Source organism: Abramis brama, assembly GCF_963993115.1.
Source record: "Abramis brama genome assembly, chromosome: 7".
NCBI classification, from domain to species: Eukaryota; Metazoa; Chordata; class Actinopteri; order Cypriniformes; family Leuciscidae; genus Abramis; species Abramis brama.
In genome coordinates, this window is record NC_139969.1 from 25,560,322 (window position 1) to 25,578,506 (window position 18,185).

Below are 18,185 nucleotides of genomic sequence, written 5' to 3' on the forward strand. Positions count from 1 at the left end.
TACCATGGCAACCACGTGAGCACTGCGACCATACGGAAATGAAGCTGTGTGATGAACGAAGGACAATAACATCAGTCCTACCATTTTTTATTTAAAATGGGGATTACAAAGTTAGCGCATTTAATTCATTTTGACGCTCCAGCGTCTATGCGCAACAAAGAGATCGGTGATTATTCGGGTAAGATCAATGCATTACAGTTAAAATGTAACAGAAAAGCTTATTGGGGAAACCGAAGTAAAAAAAGAATAGGCTAAACAATAATGTATTGTCATGTATAAAGAAGAGAAAACCGTAAGAAAAGCAGTTGACAGGCCGAAAAATGTATCTCGAATGTACACTTCGGAGTTAACGTTAGTTGTCATCTAACGTTACTCAAAAATCTTTTTGTTCTGTTAACTTATGTTTGCCTAAAATCTGTAACAACTGTCATGTCTCTGTGATCCAGGGAAGATTATCGCACTAGATACATCTATTGTGGTCAATCAGTTTCGCACAGCTCTCCCCAGCCATCTGAAGCTAAGGTCTGAATAAAAATGAATTGATCAAAAATTAATTGTCTGTTCTCTTTTGTAAATCTTGTGATCTTCTATCATATATGTGTCGGTGTGTGTGTGTGTGTGTGTGTGTGTGTTTTATCTTACAAATATGAACATCTGATGTTGCAGCCCTCTCACAGGCTTGTTTTACCGCACTCTTACTTTCCTGGAGCACGACATCAAGCCTGTCTTTGTACTTGATGGCAGACCGCCCAGTCAAAAGAGAGCCGTGGTGAGAAGATGCGTTCTAATAAAATTATTTAATAATTACATACATATAATAATGATATAATCCAGTTACAGTATGTGTTTAATAATATGCCATATATTTTAATTCCTCTAGCTGGAGAAAAGAGCTCAAATCACTGGCTATAACAGCTCGCAGAGCCCCAACACAGGTGTGTGGCGATGTAAACATTATACGCTTTAAAAGTTCGGGGTCAATAAGTCTCTTTTGAAGGAATGGTCACCAAGGCTGCGTTTATTTGATCCAAAATACAATAAAAGCAGTAATATTGTGAAATATGATTAGAATTTAAAATAACTTTTTTTTATAAATTATTATTTTTTATTTCATTCCTGTGATGTAAAGCTGAATTTTCAGCATCATTACACCAGTCTTCAGTGTCACATGATCCTTCAGAAATCAGTCTAATATGATGATTTGGTTCCTTAAGAAACATTTCTTATTATTATTATCAATGTTGAAAACAGTTGTGCTGCTTAATGTTTTTGTGGAAACTTATACATTTTTTCAGGATTTTCTGATGAACAGGAAGCTCAAAATAACAGCATTTATTTGAAATAGAAAACATTCTTAATATATCTTAAAGTCTTATAAATATATATTGTATAGTTTCATGTTGTTTCTACTCATCACTATTCCCAATTTGCTGGTGACTATGATATTTATGCACATTGTTTTGCACTTTTTTAGGGTCCAACTCTAAACAAGAGTGCCTACGTCTCCTAAAGCTCATGGGTGTGCCGTGTATCCAGGTATTTTATTTTTTTCTTTTGTTTCCTATTTAATTTAGTTAGCGTTATACAAATAACTACTCCATCATATGAATTTGAGGGGTTCCTGTTTGACTTATTTTGACATCACTTTGAATGTCAGGCTCCAGGTGAAGCAGAGGCACTGTGTGCCCACCTGGTCAAAAGTGGCACAGTTAATGCTGTAGCCTCAGAGGACATGGACACACTGGCATTTGGAGGGACTGTTCTTCTCCGACAGCTCAATGCAAAGAGAGACAGGTGAGATTAAAGTCAAATTAATTCCCCACTCTGATTATAGATTTTGCAGGAGAACATTAAATGTTACATTGTACAGTAAGGCATTTCAACACTTCTGTAGAAAGACATACAGCAATAGCTATCATGGTTTTGTCCTTAAATCATTTCTCTCACAGTGAGGTGACAGAGTACTCCTTACCAAAGCTATTGAAAGCTCTACAGCTGACATATGAACAGGTAAAACATTCAGAATTTCTGATCATTAATTGATTTACCTTTTTTTTTTTTTTTGGTAAGGCATTTGTAGAAAAGATCCAAAAGAACAGGACTTTTAAAACCAAAAGTGTGTTTGTTTAATTTATCTTTCTGTGTCTCTTTCCTAGTTTGTTGACCTGTGTATCTTGCTGGGCTGTGACTACTGTGATAAGATTGGGGGTCTTGGGCCGAGTCGGGCATTGAAGCTTATTAAACAACATCATACAATAGAGGGTGTGATGGAACATGTCAACAGAAAGGTACTTGTTTGGAAAAAAAATCATATTAACCAAATAAATCAAGCCCTGCTAAAGTCGACATGAAATGGAAATTGGGATTGTCTTTTATTCCCTATTATCATAGGAGGAGGGTAAACCATCTAGATGCGCATCCTCCTCAGAAACACATTTAAATAGAAAGTCATGAAATAGTTTCAAATTCTGTCATTAAATACTCACTCTCATGTCGTTCCAAACCCGTAAGACCTTCGTTCGTCTTTGGAACACAAATTAAGATATTTTTGATGAAATCCGAGAGCTTTCTGACCCCTTATAGACTCACAATGTACAATCAATCTTTTATTTATTAGCCTACATAATGTCTACACTTTGTTTGTTAAAAGTTAAAGCTGCAATAGTAGATTAGCTACAGACAATTATTTTGTTATGGTGGTTGAAAGTCTCCTCATATCCTGATAGCAATCACTATGTTAAGCGGTCTAAATGTATTTATATATAATCTGTGAAAGGCGTAGGACCATAAAATGTTCGTTCAATCATTGCATTCGATTGAAATGAAATGATACCATGTGTTCCCTGTCATTCAACGTGTGTTGGATTTGCGAGCGTGCAGTACAAAAACTCTGGCGTTTTGTGCAGTGAGTGGATTCTAACTCAGACATGTCTGATTGGCCATTGCGTTCAAGAAATCAACAGATACAGTCATGTTAAAAAAAGGACACCCTTTTGAATTCTATGGTGTAACCTTTGACCTTCTGAAGGGTACAAACACCAAATTCTGGATAAGAATTGTCCATTTTGATTCCATGGTGACAGCATTCTGATAGTTTTGTAATGACTTATTCACCCTCATTTGCTTTCTACAATATGATTTTCATTTATCTGTGGAAAACTTTTTCGTAAACCAAAAATAAAGGCTACTTTGACTGTCAATTCTTACAGACACACCCTATCCCTCCAAACTGGCAGTACAAGGACGCCCGGAAGCTGTTTTTTGAAACACCACAAATTGACGACCCTGTTCTGGCCTGGAGTGAGCCTGATGAAGAGGGTCTGGTGCAGTTCCTGTGCAAGGAGAAGCCTTTGAAGTATGTCTCTATGTTCTGATGTTTAATAGTATCTGAGATTTGGGTATGTGACCCTATTCACTCTTTAAGGGAGGAAAGGGTGCGGGGACGCATGAGGAAGTTTCGCGAGTCTCTCTCTAAGAGAAGGAAGCAGAGGGAGGTGGATGGGAAAATGGGCCTAACTATACAGTCACGACTTGAAGATTATTTCCCTGCAACACGAAAGAGAAAGGTTAGATATCAGTTTAGAAGTATTGTAAATCGATTGATTGCTTGAACATTGTAACGAACAGTCTTGACTTCTTTATCTAGGCTGAATCTGCAGCTGTGGGAGGATCCAGTGGGAGAAAACAATCAAAAATTGAATAAGACGGACCATTTTCAATCTTGGATCTTAAAGCATTGATCAAACCATCATGTGGACAGAAGAGTTAAAAGTATAATGGCATCGATCTGTTTTAGATATTTTAGTATTTTATTATGTTCAAATGGCAAAATAATGTAAAACAAGTGCCAAGATTTTAAAGTTTTTAAATAATGCTTGTAACTTTTATGTTTGGGAGCCTGTATTAAATTACAGTAAACCTCATTTTATTTCTAAATGTATACTGTGCTTTATGATGTATTATTACATTATGAGAGAGAGAGTGAGAGTGAGAGTGAGAGTGAGAGAGTGTGTTTGTCCTTTGTATTTGTATATGATCCATCTAAAAACTACTAAGTACCAAGCTAATATCATGTTTTTCGGACATGGTAACTTGGTAATGTCATGGTTTTTTTTTTTGGTTTTTTTTTTGCAATACCATGGTAATCTTTAAAGTACCTAGGGATACCATATTCTGTACATTACCATGATGTTTGAATATGGGAATCATTCAGTGCATAATACATAAGAAAGCACCATGATAATACCATGTTTTTGGTCGGGATACCATAGTGACACAATAACATGGCTTTTCTGTTCCTATGACGTTTCATTGTGTGTTATTTAACCCTCTGGTGGTCTTTTCCATTTTTAACGTTTTTTCCTTTGTATACTTGATGTATGAACGCACACACACAAAAAAAACTGTGGACATGATTACAAAAGGCTAAATGGTCTTAAATACTGTAATACTGTAAGTTGAAAATACTAAATAGTTGTCTAATATTAAAGTAAATAATATGAGTATTTCTAATATTAAAGAACAAATATAAACACAAAGTATAGAACATGCTTTTCTTTAAAACTGCTTATTTTCTTCGGTCTCTTTTGCACTGAGGAACACATGTCTTGACCCCTAAGCGAGTGCCATGATGTAAATACCGTGAAACATGAATGTGGACATCAGGGTGTCAGGCTCTCGTTTACAATTAAATATTAATACACTCATTTAACTCATGTTTTTGACCATGTTCCATACAGTAGAGGCGTTTCTCTCCAGTGCAGTAGATGGCAGCATTGACATGTATGGCCTGTAGCGCTCCACATCAGTCCAGTGAAGAACAGGACGTTTATGGCTATTCCTGGCTGTCCTATGTGGAACGATTTTCCAGCGCTGCCGGTTGTGTTTATGCACTAGATTTACCCATAACCTCCAGCTTCACCTGCCCTAGACTCGACAGCTTTATTATTTCGTGATGGCGGCGAGTGCCAAGCGAAAACAGGAGGAGAAACACTTGAAGATGCTGCGGGAGATGACCAGCCTGCCTCCTAATAGGAAATGCTTTGATTGCGATCAGCGCGGCCCGACCTACGCCAACATGACAGTGGGCTCGTTTGTGTGCACCACCTGTTCCGGAATACTGTAAGTTTATAACGAGGCCCTTCATATTCACACAGATGGTGAACGAACTTGTTGTTTTTCTCCTCAAGAGTCTGTATGGGCAGACGCCTAACAACCCCTCCCATCCGAGAGATCATCTGCAGAATGTGTCCCAGCTGTCTCTAACATCATCATAACATCAGCTTTCACAAAAATAGATTCAGAGCCAGAACAGCCGAACTTCACGATCCGTCTCAAATAAGACGGTGTGACGTCTGTGCCATTTGGCTAAAATTGTGTGTGTGTGTGTTCATAAAGTACTGTGTAAATGTGTGACACACCCATGTTTAAACATTGCAGCTGCTTATGCGTAAAATATTTTCATAACTAGATAAACTGAAAAATGGTATTCAACTTGCAGAAAATGCCACTAGTGAAAATGATGGTATGATGTTGTGGTGCTGAGATTTGGGCCCCAGGTAGTGCACATGGGGTCTCAGTTCATTGCCTGGTAAGATGATGTCTCTATGACATTTTGGTGCAGAGTAATGACAGGGGCCAACAGTGACCACCAGAGGGCTTTTGGGGCTCCACACTGGAACCTAGATTTACAGTTCTAAGTCAAAAGCGCCGCCCCTGATGTCCGTGTCGTTATGACATTATGGTGCCGAAATACGACTAAATATGACGGGCTCCACAAGGGCCTCCGGGGGCCCCCAGAGGGCTGTGGGACTCGACATGGGGTCTCAATTTAAGGTTCTAAGTCAAAAGTGCCGCCCCTGATGTCAGTGTCATTATGACATTATGGTGCCAAAATACGACTAAATATGACAGGGGCTCCACAAGGGCCTCCGGGGGCCCCCAGAGACAGATTAAAAAATGTGACTCCACATGGGGTCTCAGTTTAAGGTTCAAAGTCAAAAGCGCCTCCCCTGATGTCAGTGTCCTTATGACATTATGGTGCCTAAATATGACGGGGGCCCTCATAGGGCTTTGGGGCTCCACAGGACCTCAATTTAAGGTCCTAAGTCAAAAGAGCCACCCTCGAGGTCAGTGTCTTTATGACATTCTGTTGCCGAAATATGACTGAATATGACAGGGGCCCCAAACAGAGCCGCAGGGGTCTGAACAGTGCTAGTACACTGCCTTGAGTCAATTATAATGATTCAAATGTATAACAATTATTTTACATTTTTATATATTACATTTTTTAATAATTATTAATTCATTTTTTTATCTGCCGGCAAAATCTAAATATGATCATTTAGAAAAGTCATAGAACATTTTTCTTCAAATTTCATAAATTGAGGTATCATATGTGCTTATAGTGGAAATACTTTTTATCCAGAAGAATAACAAATATAAGCACCACTAATAATGTACGACTGCCATAATTAGGGATCGCCAACTTCTCAGAGTTTAGTCTTGTCTCTGCAGTGACCAATCTGTGATGTTTGTCATTTGATTTGTATCCCAGACGAGGCATCAACCCTCCACACAGAGTGAAGTCCATTTCTATGACAACTTTCACCCAACAGGAAATCGAGTTCTTACAAAAACACAGCAATGAGGTACAATACGCTTTAACACATTACAGTCTATGCACATACTGAGGCTCCTCTAAATATTCTCTCTTTTTTTTTGTGCTCAGGTCTGCAAACACATCTGGCTGGGGTTGTATGATGACAAGAGCTCTGTGATCCCAGATTTCCGTGAACCTCAGAAAGTCAAAGAGTTTCTTCAGGAGAAATATGAGAAGAAAAGATGGTAAGGAGTCTCTGGTCAGATCCATCCTCCTTTTGTGACACGTGTTTCTGTGTAGCCTGTTGTTTTTTGCTTTGTACACATGTCTTATGTGCAAAATGCTTTTGAGATCATGCATTTCCGGTGGCATTATTGCTATTGTAGTGCAATAAAGCTGTTCATTTTCATACAGAGGTTCTTCAATAAATTCTGATGGAAATCTCATCGGTGGAATCAGGAAATCACACTTAAATACTAAATCTATACTGTCCTGTCTCAGTAAAGGCAAAAAGACATTATCTGTCAGCTCACAGACCAAAAATGCCACAAAAAAATTACTTCCAACGCAGTTATAGATTTACAGTTTATGAATTTGCATACTGTAAATAAAATAATTCTTACCCATAGCATATACACTACCATTCAAATTTTGGAGTCAGACTTTCTTTGTTTGGTGGTTTGAAAGAAATGAATACTTTTAAGGATGCATTAAATTGATCAAAAGTGACAGTAAAGACATTTTTATAATGTTACAAAAGATTTCTATTTCAAATAAATGCTTCATCTTTCTATTCATTATTCATCCAAAGAATCCTTAAAAAAAAAAAAAAAAAAAGATGGTTTCCACAATAAACTGTTTTCAGCATTGATGATAATAATAAGACCAAATAAGCATCTTAGAATGACTTCTGAAGGATCATGTGACACTGAAGACTGGAGTAATGATGCTGAAAGTTCAGCTTTGACATCACAAGAATAAACTACATTTTAACTACATTTAAATTGTAATAATATTTCACAATATATTTTTTTTCTGTATTTTTGATCAAGTAAATACAACCTTGGTGAGCATAATAAAATCTTACCAACAGTTCCTCCAATCCCCCAACTCTGAGAACCTCTGCTTTAAATTTGACATGAAGCGGAAGTTGCGATTAGTCTTTTTTCCCCTATTCTGAAGTATATCCAAGTGAAACGGCTTCTTGAACAAGAAAAAATGTAGAACAGATCCTGATTTTGTCCATCAGGAATTGATTGGATGATTGTGGTTTGCTCTTGCTTTGATGTCATGTGAGTGACAGGTTGTCCCGCCCTCACACCAGTAAACACATCATCAAAGAAGAGATGATGCTGCAAGAGAAAGGGGAAGTTATTTTGATTAAAGATTATGAGGGCACATAATTAAAAATAATAATGATGTGAACGGATAAATCATTTATACTAAATACTGCAATATACTGCAATATTCCATAAAAAAAAGAAAAGAATTGGCAGCATTGGCAGGCCATGAGTTCCCTCAGGTGTTTCTAATGGGATTTTAGAATGGTGGATTTCAGTGTAAGAGTAGTCCTCAAATAAGTGCAGCATAATAGACTTCTTTCAAAAACATTAAAACATCTCACCTACCCCAAAGTTTTGAAGGGTAATTCATACGACTGTGTAAATTATGTTGTAGAACAAAGCCCTGTCATGTTAATCATGCACAGACTTTTTTTTAAACTACTAAATCAAAAACCTCTATTCTAAAAACTCATAAAATCCCAAGGGAGCCCATGGCAAATTAGCCTTCCGGGTTGACCTACAAATTAACAGCTTTATTACTGTGTCACCGTCATTTGCAGGTATGTTCCCCCTGAACAAGCCAGGGTGATAGCTTCTGTGCAGGCCTCAATATCTGGTTCATCTGCTAGCAGTACCAGTAGCACCCCAGAGGTTCTTCCCCAGCCCCTCAAAACCCTGCATCTTACCAAGACTCCGTCTAACCAGGTAACTGCCTACACACAACCACCCACACATTTGTACTTTCATTCGGACAGTTATTTCTTCTCTGTGGAATCAGGTTATGCCCTGCTTTTCTCTTCATGCCTTCCCCACGTTTCTGTCTCAGTCCCCAGTGACCAGTCGTGCTCAGGCCCAGTCTGCAGGCCAGGAGAAGAAGTTTGACCTCCTCTCTGACTTGGGTGGAGATATTTTTGCTGCCCCTCAAACTCAAACTGCCAGCTCCTCAAACTTTGCTAATTTTGCACATTTTAACAGGCCCTCAGGTAACCATTAAGATTTTTAATACATTGACAGCCCTAATTTATGTATAAAAAAAGAGTCATTTAGATGCCGGTCGAAAGTTCCTTTAATTGTTTTGTCACTACTAATCATCTTGTTGCTTTTTGTCATTTATTTAAAGGGATAGTACACCCAAAATGAAAATTCTGTGAAAATTAGTTTTCTCTAGGGCTGCACGATTTGGGGAAAATGTCATATTGCGATAATAGAGGTCAATATTGCGGTTGCGATATAATAAACAAATGGTTTCATGAGTCAACTTGCTTGGTTCGTAAGGAAAATAAATGCACACACAGATTAGTGATAATCTGCCTAAAGAAAAAAGTTCTTTAGTCAAGAGCAGTGAGTGTTTTTCTCTGTTCCCTTTGTTCTTTGATTAACTTTAGCGACAGATATAATTAGTGGCTACTGTGTACTGTCCCTTTAAGACCAGCCGCTGCTGTCAGAGACGAGGATCTCACACGCGCCTCATTCTCTCACGAGTCACAACTCTTCACGTTCATCATATGACTACTCTTATGTTATGAAGATACTCGACAAAAAGAAATTTTGGCATAATTGTGTGTTTTATAGTTCGTTCAAACTCGAAAGAGAACTGTATTCTGGCATGCTGTTTTGTGCGCACGCACGATATTAGCGCGAGTCTTTCTGTGTGTCACAGTCAGGACATTCACAGGCAGCGCGTTCATTTTGGCATACATGTGTGTTGTTCGTTCTACCGCGAAAGATAACTTGATACTTGCGCGCTGTCTGTGCGATACTGGCGCGCGTCTATCTGTGGGTCGTGTGTGTGTGTGTGTGTGTGTCAGGAGGACATTCACTGACAGCGCGTTCTTTTTTGTCTTATCGCGCATGAATGGTTTAAAAGCATTTGCATGAAATAAGAGCGGGATCATAACACTAGCCAAAGGATGCCAAAAATTAACAGATGCTGCGTTAATTGCATTAACAGCACTAATTTGTTTATTTAATATAAAATCGCAGCATTTTGCGTCATATAATCGCGTAGGCTTGACATCGAGATTGCCATACGATTAATCGTGCAGCACTAGTTTTCTCACTTTCAATTTGTTTCAAACCTGTCTGACTTTCTTTCTTCTGTGGAACACAAAAGATACTTATAATTTATTTAAGTATGTTTGTGGGATCCAATGTTGTTTTGGACCCCACTGACTTTCATTATATGAATAAAAACAGATCAAATGCTACATGAGGACAGAATTTAAATTTTTGGATGAACAATCCCTTTAAATGTCATTTCAACTACCCTACTCTACAACCATTTGTGAATGAAGTCAGTCAGCTCAGTGTTTTGCTTTTGCTTGCCTACATTTGTGTCAGAACCATGATTTCAGACTGTCACTTTAATTTTCCTCATGAGTCCTGTTCATTTTGTTCAACCTGTGCTATCTATAGCACAAAATAATTCCACTACAGAGTTTGCCAATTTTGATTCCTTTGGAAACGCCAGTGGACCGTCACATTTTGGCACATCACCCCCCTCAAAGCCTTCCCTTCAACAACCCCACACAGGTACCACATCCTGCCCCCATCTATTGTGCATTATATTCACGTGTATTTCTATTTCCTGTCATGGTTGTTACAGAATGTTATTGGCTAAATATCACCTATGTTGCTGCTGGCTTACTTTAACAGAACTGTACCAGTCATTTAAGGAAGATAATGGGTAAAAGAAATGACACTTATTTTTTTTATCCGCATCTTTTAATTTATTTAAAAAGAAAAAGAAAAGAAAAAAATATTGAAAAGAAAACCACTAGTTAACAATAACAATATTGTATTCTAGGTGTAAGGAAAATATGTATTACTTGAAGTTTTTAGAGTCATTTGAATTTTTCTTGAAAATGGATGGAACCAACATGAATACAAAGAGTACATATCTAAGAACATGAACGGTTTAACACCCTCATTTCTCTCTGAACTGTTGATAGATCATCACCCAGTGCAAGGTCTTAGGTCTGACAATCAGAGGCTTTTAGGCCCTGTTTACACCTGGTATAAAGATGCGTTTTGGTCGATCGGACAGGGTCAGCCCTATGTTCCCACGGCCCTATGTTCCCACATTTCTAAGAATTTTTTTTTTTTACGATTTGTCTAAACCCCAGTTATGGGTAGGTTTAGGGGTGGGGTCAGGGGTAGGCCATTTGTGGGAACATTGTCTAAACCCCAGTTACGGGTAGGTTTAGGGGTGGGGTCAGGGGTAGGCCATTTGTGGGAACATAGGGCTGTGGGAACATAGACATGATCCCGATCGGACCACAAGTGGACGACGCTAAATACAGGTGTAAACTGGGTGTAAAATGTTTTGAGCTTGTCCACTTTCAACCACTTCCAGAGGTAGTCGAAAACGCATTTTACCGGATTGCTTTCGTAGTGTAAACGTTCATGTGGTCGAATGCGTTCAGCCACAAAAGACCGTCTACTGACCTAATGTGTAAACATTATGAGAAGCTCACCAGCCACACGGGATTCTTGGTCTGATGGAGAGTTTAGTTTGAAGTCGAAAAATGTACCAAGCACAATGTTCTCTCACCATTCCTGATTTCTAACACACACTCACAGCGTTCGGCGTGGGCTTGTGGCTGTCAGAGTTTATTTGTAAATTGCGCAAGCTTATTTTATCCATTTGATCGAAAGGTCTGAAAAAGACCCTCCCCTCGAAGAAATCAGGATAGAAGTGGTTGAAAGTGGACAAAAGAGACAGATTAAAACACCAGGGTATGCGTCTCCCTCTTCTACTTGTGATCCGATCGACCAAAACACCAGGTGTAAACAGAGCCTTAGTTCTTCCAAAAACCGCAGCCCCTCCAAAACTTTGGAACAGCCTCTCAATTCAAATCAGAACTTCCCCTACATGACCCATGTTTATATGACCCTATTTCACCAGGCTTACATTCTGTGGTTTGATACCTTACTCTTTTATGCTCTGTTTGTCCACTGCCTGAATGCATTTCATGGTTATGTTTGTTACTTGTGTCTTCTTGTACAGCACATTGGTCAACCGCAATGAATTAATACAATAAGTCTGAGTATAAATTTAAGCTCTACCTTTATGCGATTCAGGAGGAGGCATATCCATTCCTCCACTACCCAATGTGGCCCCTGCCCCGCCTCCGAGCAGTTTATCGAGAGGGGACCGTTACGCGGCCCTAGCTGAGCTTGACAGTGTCCTCAGTTCCACCGTTACCAGTGGGAGCTCACAAGGGTGAGAGATCACTGCATTACTGACCGTATATTCTCTGCACAGTCCACCTTGCTTTTAGTCTGTTCATGTACATGTTTTTGTGTGTTAATGCACTACCAAAGTGTGTATGGAGGTGTCCCAGGAGCTGCTGCACCTCCAGCTCAACCAGGAGTACCCAACATGCAACAGGGTTTTGCAGGTGGATTTTAAGATTCGTTTAAGTAAGTTTTAACATGTAAGTCTTTTAAACTGACTCGAGACTTTTGATCATGCAGCTGCTCCCTCCACAAACCCATTCGTGGCTGCTGGAATGGTTCAGGAGCCCATGTCTACAAATCCATTCCAAACCAATGGGAGAGCAGCCGCCTCAGGTAAAACCTCGCTTTGGTCGAGATCAGCATGCTCGTTATGTGTGTGTCCATTTAAGGAATGAGCAGATGAAACATGCTACTCCTCCTCTGGTCTCCTTTTATTTACTTTAGCCTCATTTGGCACTGGCTCCATGAGCATGCCAGCTGGCTTTGGGAACGCAACCAGTTTCTGCCTGCCAACCAGTTTTAGTGGGACCTTCCAGCAGCAATTCCCTGGCCAAGGTCCCTTTCCCCCACCTGCAGCCTACCACCAACAGCCCAATGGTATGTGAGACTATATTTGTGTTTTCGTGAGTGCGAGGTGGCCCAAACCCCCAGTGGCTTATGCCTTTCTTTTATGCATACTCATGAGAAAGGCTGTGTTTGTATTGTATTAAGCATCAACTCTTTTTGCTTTTTCTGCTTTGATGTGAGTTTTGGTGTTGCATGTGTTGGAGTAGCAGGTTCAGTGCTTTAGCGTTGAGGTCAGTCTTTAATGTAACACACCAGCTCCATGGCCTTTCTTCTTGTATGGTCCTCCTCAGGGGGGTTTCCAGCCTACGGACAGGCCAAACCTATGGGCAACTATGGGCAGCAGGTCACAGGACCTGGGATCTCCAGCAACCCATTCATGGTAAGCAAGCCAGTTGCTATGAAGTAAATATTAAGTGTGAAGGATATTCTTTATTTATTGCTTTAAAGCAGTGGTTTTCAATCTGACTTGAAGGCTCCCTCTGGTATTTCTGCTTTAATTATGACAAAGCTGCTTGATTTCCAACTGTTAAAGTCCATTCCAAACTTTTTTGGGGGGCTTTTATGAATATGTTAGCCTTAAGGTTATTTATAAGCTAGTGTGCTCCAAAACAATGACAAAATTTGCTTTTAGTAGATAGAAGCGTTCAAAATTTACAGACTCTCACTTAGGCCAATATGGATCAACGATTTTGATGACATCACCCTGCCCTTCAGATTTTCTGTCCAATCAAATGCTCTCTAGAATCTGAAGTGTCCCACCCCCTACATTATAAACGGATGCTGAAGCTGAAATCAGTCACTTCTATATGGTGAATGGCACATAATGCACTATGTAGGGGATAGGGAACGATTCAAAAAGTTTAAATATGCTTTCCATTGGGTCAAATGAAGTTTGGTTTTGCTCGAACTAACATAAATTACACACTTTTCAAACAACATGTCCTCAGCATGATTATGTTCACCATTATCAGGGCTCTACAGTGCGAGTAATTCACTCGCATTTGCGCCTAAAAATAGTTATGTGCGAACTTGAAAAATAATTTACGAGCACAGTGCGCGAGTGACGGGCTGTTCTCAATACACTGAAGACAACAGCGCGATGAAGCGAAGCATTGATTTCACATGGAAAGCAAGCAAGAGGACGGGGTCGCAACTGCGTGATGTGAACATTTGATGACGCGCTTAACTTTATTCAAATGGGAGCGACGATTCGCAACCATTGAGCCAATCATTGAAATAGTGTGGGAATGTGCGGGAACTGCTGGATTTTAAGTGAGAGAGTCCTCCCAACAGTGCTAAAAATAAACGTGTGAGAGCGTGTTATTGGCTATATGTCATGTTATAGCCAGATATGATGACGCTACTGCAACACGCATCACGACAGATGAGCGATCCATTCATCAAGCTAACGCGAAAACTGCCGCGAATTACGAGCACAGTGCTCATCACACAATCATATTCATTAATAGTAAAGAAACGAAATGATATTAGGCTAACGGTTACCAGTGCTGCTGTCGCTCTCTCCTATCGCTGATTTTGAAATGAGCTTATGATGATCAATAAAATGCTGGTCATATCTGTTGCTTTTGGTGACGTGAACTAGGCCTACATTAAATCTGCATATAACGCGGGAATAGAAGATCCGATTTAGTTTTGCGAAAACACACAATGTGACTAGGTGTAAATGGAATCGTTTTGATCAGTAAAAACGCATGAAATCGTTTTGATCAGTAAAAACGTATGCAGTGACCAGGTGTAAACAGGCCGCTACACCATAAAAAAAGTAAAGTAAACACTTAGTGAGCTAGATACGCGCAACACAGTATGAAGCCTATAGTCATTATCTCAAAAGACCAAGTGCAAAAAAAACAAAATAATGAACTCCCGCACACTATCAATAGGCCTACTTGCAAATGAGTATCAAAATTTTATTAGCAACCCACCAAATTTTATTTTAATTATGTCCCACCAAAAGACCAAGTGCATAAACTGAAGTTACGACCAAAACAGTCCACACTGAGGACAGGAAGACGACAAAAGCTCATTTTTGATGTAACTTAATATAGGCTACTGCAAGTACTGCAAAGGAAAAAACCAAGCAGGCATTTGTTTTGTTTTTAGCACTTTATCCTTTATTGAGGTGTTCATTCTTTTTATATATTTTGAAGTAGGTTAAAATAATAATTGCATAATTATTAAACAGGTAACGTTAGTTCACCCAAAATAGAAAATCTGTCATTTATTACTCTCCATCATGTCGTTCCAAACCCGTAAGACTTTCACTCATCTTCAGAACACAAATGAAGAACTTTTTGATGAAATTGAGAGATTTCTTTCCCTCCATTGACAGCCTACACAACTACCACTTTGATGCTTCGAAAAACGTTCATAAAAAGATCATAAAACTAATCCATATGAATTGAGCAGTTTAATCAACTTTTTTCACTGTGCTCCTATATTTCTTTGTGTGCTCCTACATTTTTTCATTTAGGAGCACATGTACTCCTTGGGAAAAAAGTTAGCGTAGAGCCCTGATTATGCTTTAGTAACCGTTTCATATTAAATCTAAAAGGGGAATCTATCAGACTGGCTGTCATATGCTGCAATAAGCTGTCAAACGCGGCTTTGCCGAGTTCAACGGCTCTGGCTGAGCTGTGATATGAACGAAACGCTATTGGATATTTTTAAAAAGGGGAGGAGCTGTTTAGCTTCCTGTTTCAGTGGAAATTACGTCACATGTTGAAAAATCAGCTAATTTCATTTCGTATTTATATGCACACGAGAACTTCTCACAGAAAGTTTCCGCCTAATATTACACACATGGATTTGTTCTTAACCTTGTTGGAATGTTAATGAATTTGGAGTATTTTAAATGAGCGATCACGTAACCATGTCCATATAAGGGCTTTCGAGCACACCCTTTCCTTCCTTCTCTCTCAGTAAACATGACGCTGTCTAAAGAAGACTGAGAGCATGCACAGCAAAATCCTCAAATAACGCCAAGTGTGCCATCCTCAAAACAAGTTAAAACAAAAACAAAAAACACCTTTAACACAGACCCAGATTTAGACCTCTGATTAACCAGCTGTACATATGCAAATCTGCATCTTTATGCAGGGGAAACAGCTCAAGCACCTTTTCTTGCTCTTTTACTGTAATGATTAAGATGATTATGATTAATGATTAATATTTAAGATGAAATATATATACAATTCCATCTTAACACATTTGTAAGACCAGGGTATGTGATTTGTGTATGACTTTTTTTCAGTTGTTCCTACATTTCAATCACAAATCTTGCATACGCACAGTTAGTGAATGAGACCCATTGTTTACTTAGAACGATTTACATCTAGTTTATTTGGTGTAATTGATTCAGAATCAAGAGTTTTCTACCTTAATTGGGTTTGTTTAGGCATGTTAGGTATTTAGGCATGCCACCGATCTCACTCCCCCTCAGAAAAAAAATGAAAGGTTATTAACTTAAATATTTAATGATATAAAATTAAATGTTAGACGCTGTACTGCCATTTGTTGATGTGGATCATCATGATTGTCTTTGAGTTTTATGTGACCAGCATTAATTACATTGATACTGATGAGTTTTATGTAGAGAGCGATCTACATTAATTCCCTTACCTTACATAGATGAACAAAAAAGAAGCAACTTGGTTCTCACTCAGGGTTTTTAGTTGATACCATTCAGATGACACTTCAAAAAGACATTTAGCACCAAACTACTGAATGCACCTTTAAGGTCTTAATGGCGGTCTGACTCTTAATGGTTTTACATCTATTGCACTTATAATTACGCTGCATTTAACATGAGTAATCTGTTCTCAAGTCTTCTCATCCACAATAATCATGATCATTTGAAGCAGAATTAACTTGATATAATGTGCGCCTAAATCTGCAATGTTTTTGCTGGATGGCAGAAATTATGAATCGAACCATTAGAACAATGTTTCTTTATCCACTCTCATGCTTACGTTTGTTTTCTCTTCAGGGTGGAGGCCCGGCGGGACCGTACCCAACAGGAGGTTCCTCCACAAACCCCTTTCTCTAAAGCGCTTTTCCCACCACATTTCAGCTGCATCATGCACACATTCCGCATCACCAATGCTCTAAAACATTGTCTTCAAGAATCTGAAAGTATTCAGGTTTTGTATTTACTGCACTGAGTCTTTGACATTTCTAGAGAAAGAGCTGTGGATACGCAGGTGATGGCCTTCCCCACCCCACCGGTGTGTTCTGGACAAAAATCCACGATTGTCCCACCTCATTTATGCCTTCAGCTCAATAAGTAATGTTTTATGCCTAGAAAGTAAGCTCCTTGTGCATATCAGCATTTGTAATCCTTTTAAAAACATGTTATTCACAGAGAGAAACTGATGGAAACAGCAGAACACAATGGTGTCTAGGGATGCTGTGATTAGCTGTACAAACAACTTCAGTTTGTCCTTAGCACCTGCTCTAGCAGAAATGTTTTCGTTCAGTCGGAGGAATAGACGCCGCTAATTGCCTCAAGGAGGTAAGAAAACATGGTTTGGATTAAAACCTGACACCTATTGTAAAGGCAGAGGAGCTCAGCACAAGATAAAGCAGGTGTCTACAGCACAAACGGGCCGAGTAGATGTAAGTGGTAGAGTACGCCTTTCTATGATCTCCCCTCGGGGAGCACCTTGGGAAATTGGCAGGTCTGACCTGCGGGGTTCTCCAACGATGGATTTTTGACCACATCAAAAGTTACCATTAAAGGAATACAAGTTAATGTGTACATATATAAATATATGTATAAAATATTAAATGATTTTTAACTACTGTGTTACATGCGCCTGTTTGTGCTTTTTTTTTTTTTTTACACTTCATTGAGCAAAGCTAGAGTTTTTAGTTCTCAATTATTGATTGTGATCACGTATGAATAATTTGAGGAAATAAATCCATTTGTTTTTTGTAGTCAATTTTTTTGAATATTATCTCCCACCCCACTACACATACTGTCTTAGACACTCTTTAAAATAAAGGTTATTTAGTGGCATTGATGGTTCATTAAAGAACTGTTTAACATCCATGGAACCTTTCCATTTAACAATAGGTTCTTTATAGTGGGAAACATTTTCTTTAGATTATTAAAACTTTCTTCACACTAAGAAAATTGGTTCTTTTAAGAACTGTGCACTGAAAGGTTCTGTTGGGAACCCAAAATGGGACTCTGCAATCACAGCAACAACAACAACAACAAAATTGTGGAAACTGTATTTTAAGAGTGTTAGAAAGTAGGAACATGTAAATAATAATAGCAAAGAAAGAAAAATAAATAATGATGAAAAATAGGATTCATCATAACTATTGGAGCATACTAAACCAAATTAACATGCACAAGCTGTGTGACACCTGTTTTTTCTTGCATGAATAGACATTACATGTTCTTTAGAACAGTTTGCTTTAACCCATTTATCTAATTAGAATATTAATGATCAAAGTTTTATCAT

The 18,185-nt window shown here is 38.8% G+C and overlaps 2 protein-coding genes across 3 annotated transcripts; both read left to right on the forward strand.

Annotated features, from left to right (window-relative positions):
* The first annotated feature begins 20 nt into the window (after positions 1–20).
* Positions 21–3,940, forward strand: LOC311086205 (putative flap endonuclease 1 homolog). The gene is made up of 11 exons (XM_084118967.1): positions 21–178; positions 447–522; positions 667–769; positions 881–935; positions 1,475–1,536; positions 1,658–1,794; positions 1,950–2,010; positions 2,157–2,288; positions 3,210–3,355; positions 3,425–3,566; positions 3,647–3,940. Exons 1-11 carry the CDS (start codon positions 97–99, stop codon positions 3,701–3,703), a joined length of 1,053 nt encoding a protein of 350 aa, XP_083975093.1. The 5' UTR covers positions 21–96; the 3' UTR covers positions 3,704–3,940.
* An 851-nt stretch (positions 3,941–4,791) lies between these two features.
* agfg1b (ArfGAP with FG repeats 1b) lies at positions 4,792–17,518 on the forward strand. 2 transcript variants are annotated; one of them, XM_084120788.1, is made up of 12 exons: positions 4,794–5,121; positions 6,557–6,650; positions 6,731–6,846; positions 8,445–8,589; positions 8,711–8,867; positions 10,300–10,416; positions 11,968–12,109; positions 12,211–12,287; positions 12,364–12,459; positions 12,571–12,723; positions 12,984–13,072; positions 16,700–17,518. In XM_084120788.1, exons 1-12 carry the CDS (start codon positions 4,955–4,957, stop codon positions 16,757–16,759), a joined length of 1,413 nt encoding a protein of 470 aa, XP_083976914.1. In that variant the 5' UTR covers positions 4,794–4,954; the 3' UTR covers positions 16,760–17,518. The 2 variants fall into 2 exon arrangements, with proteins under 2 accessions (XP_083976915.1, XP_083976914.1); XM_084120789.1 differs by lacking the exon at positions 10,300–10,416 and having other exon boundaries at positions 4,792–5,121.
* Positions 17,519–18,185: the final 667 nt, after the last annotated feature.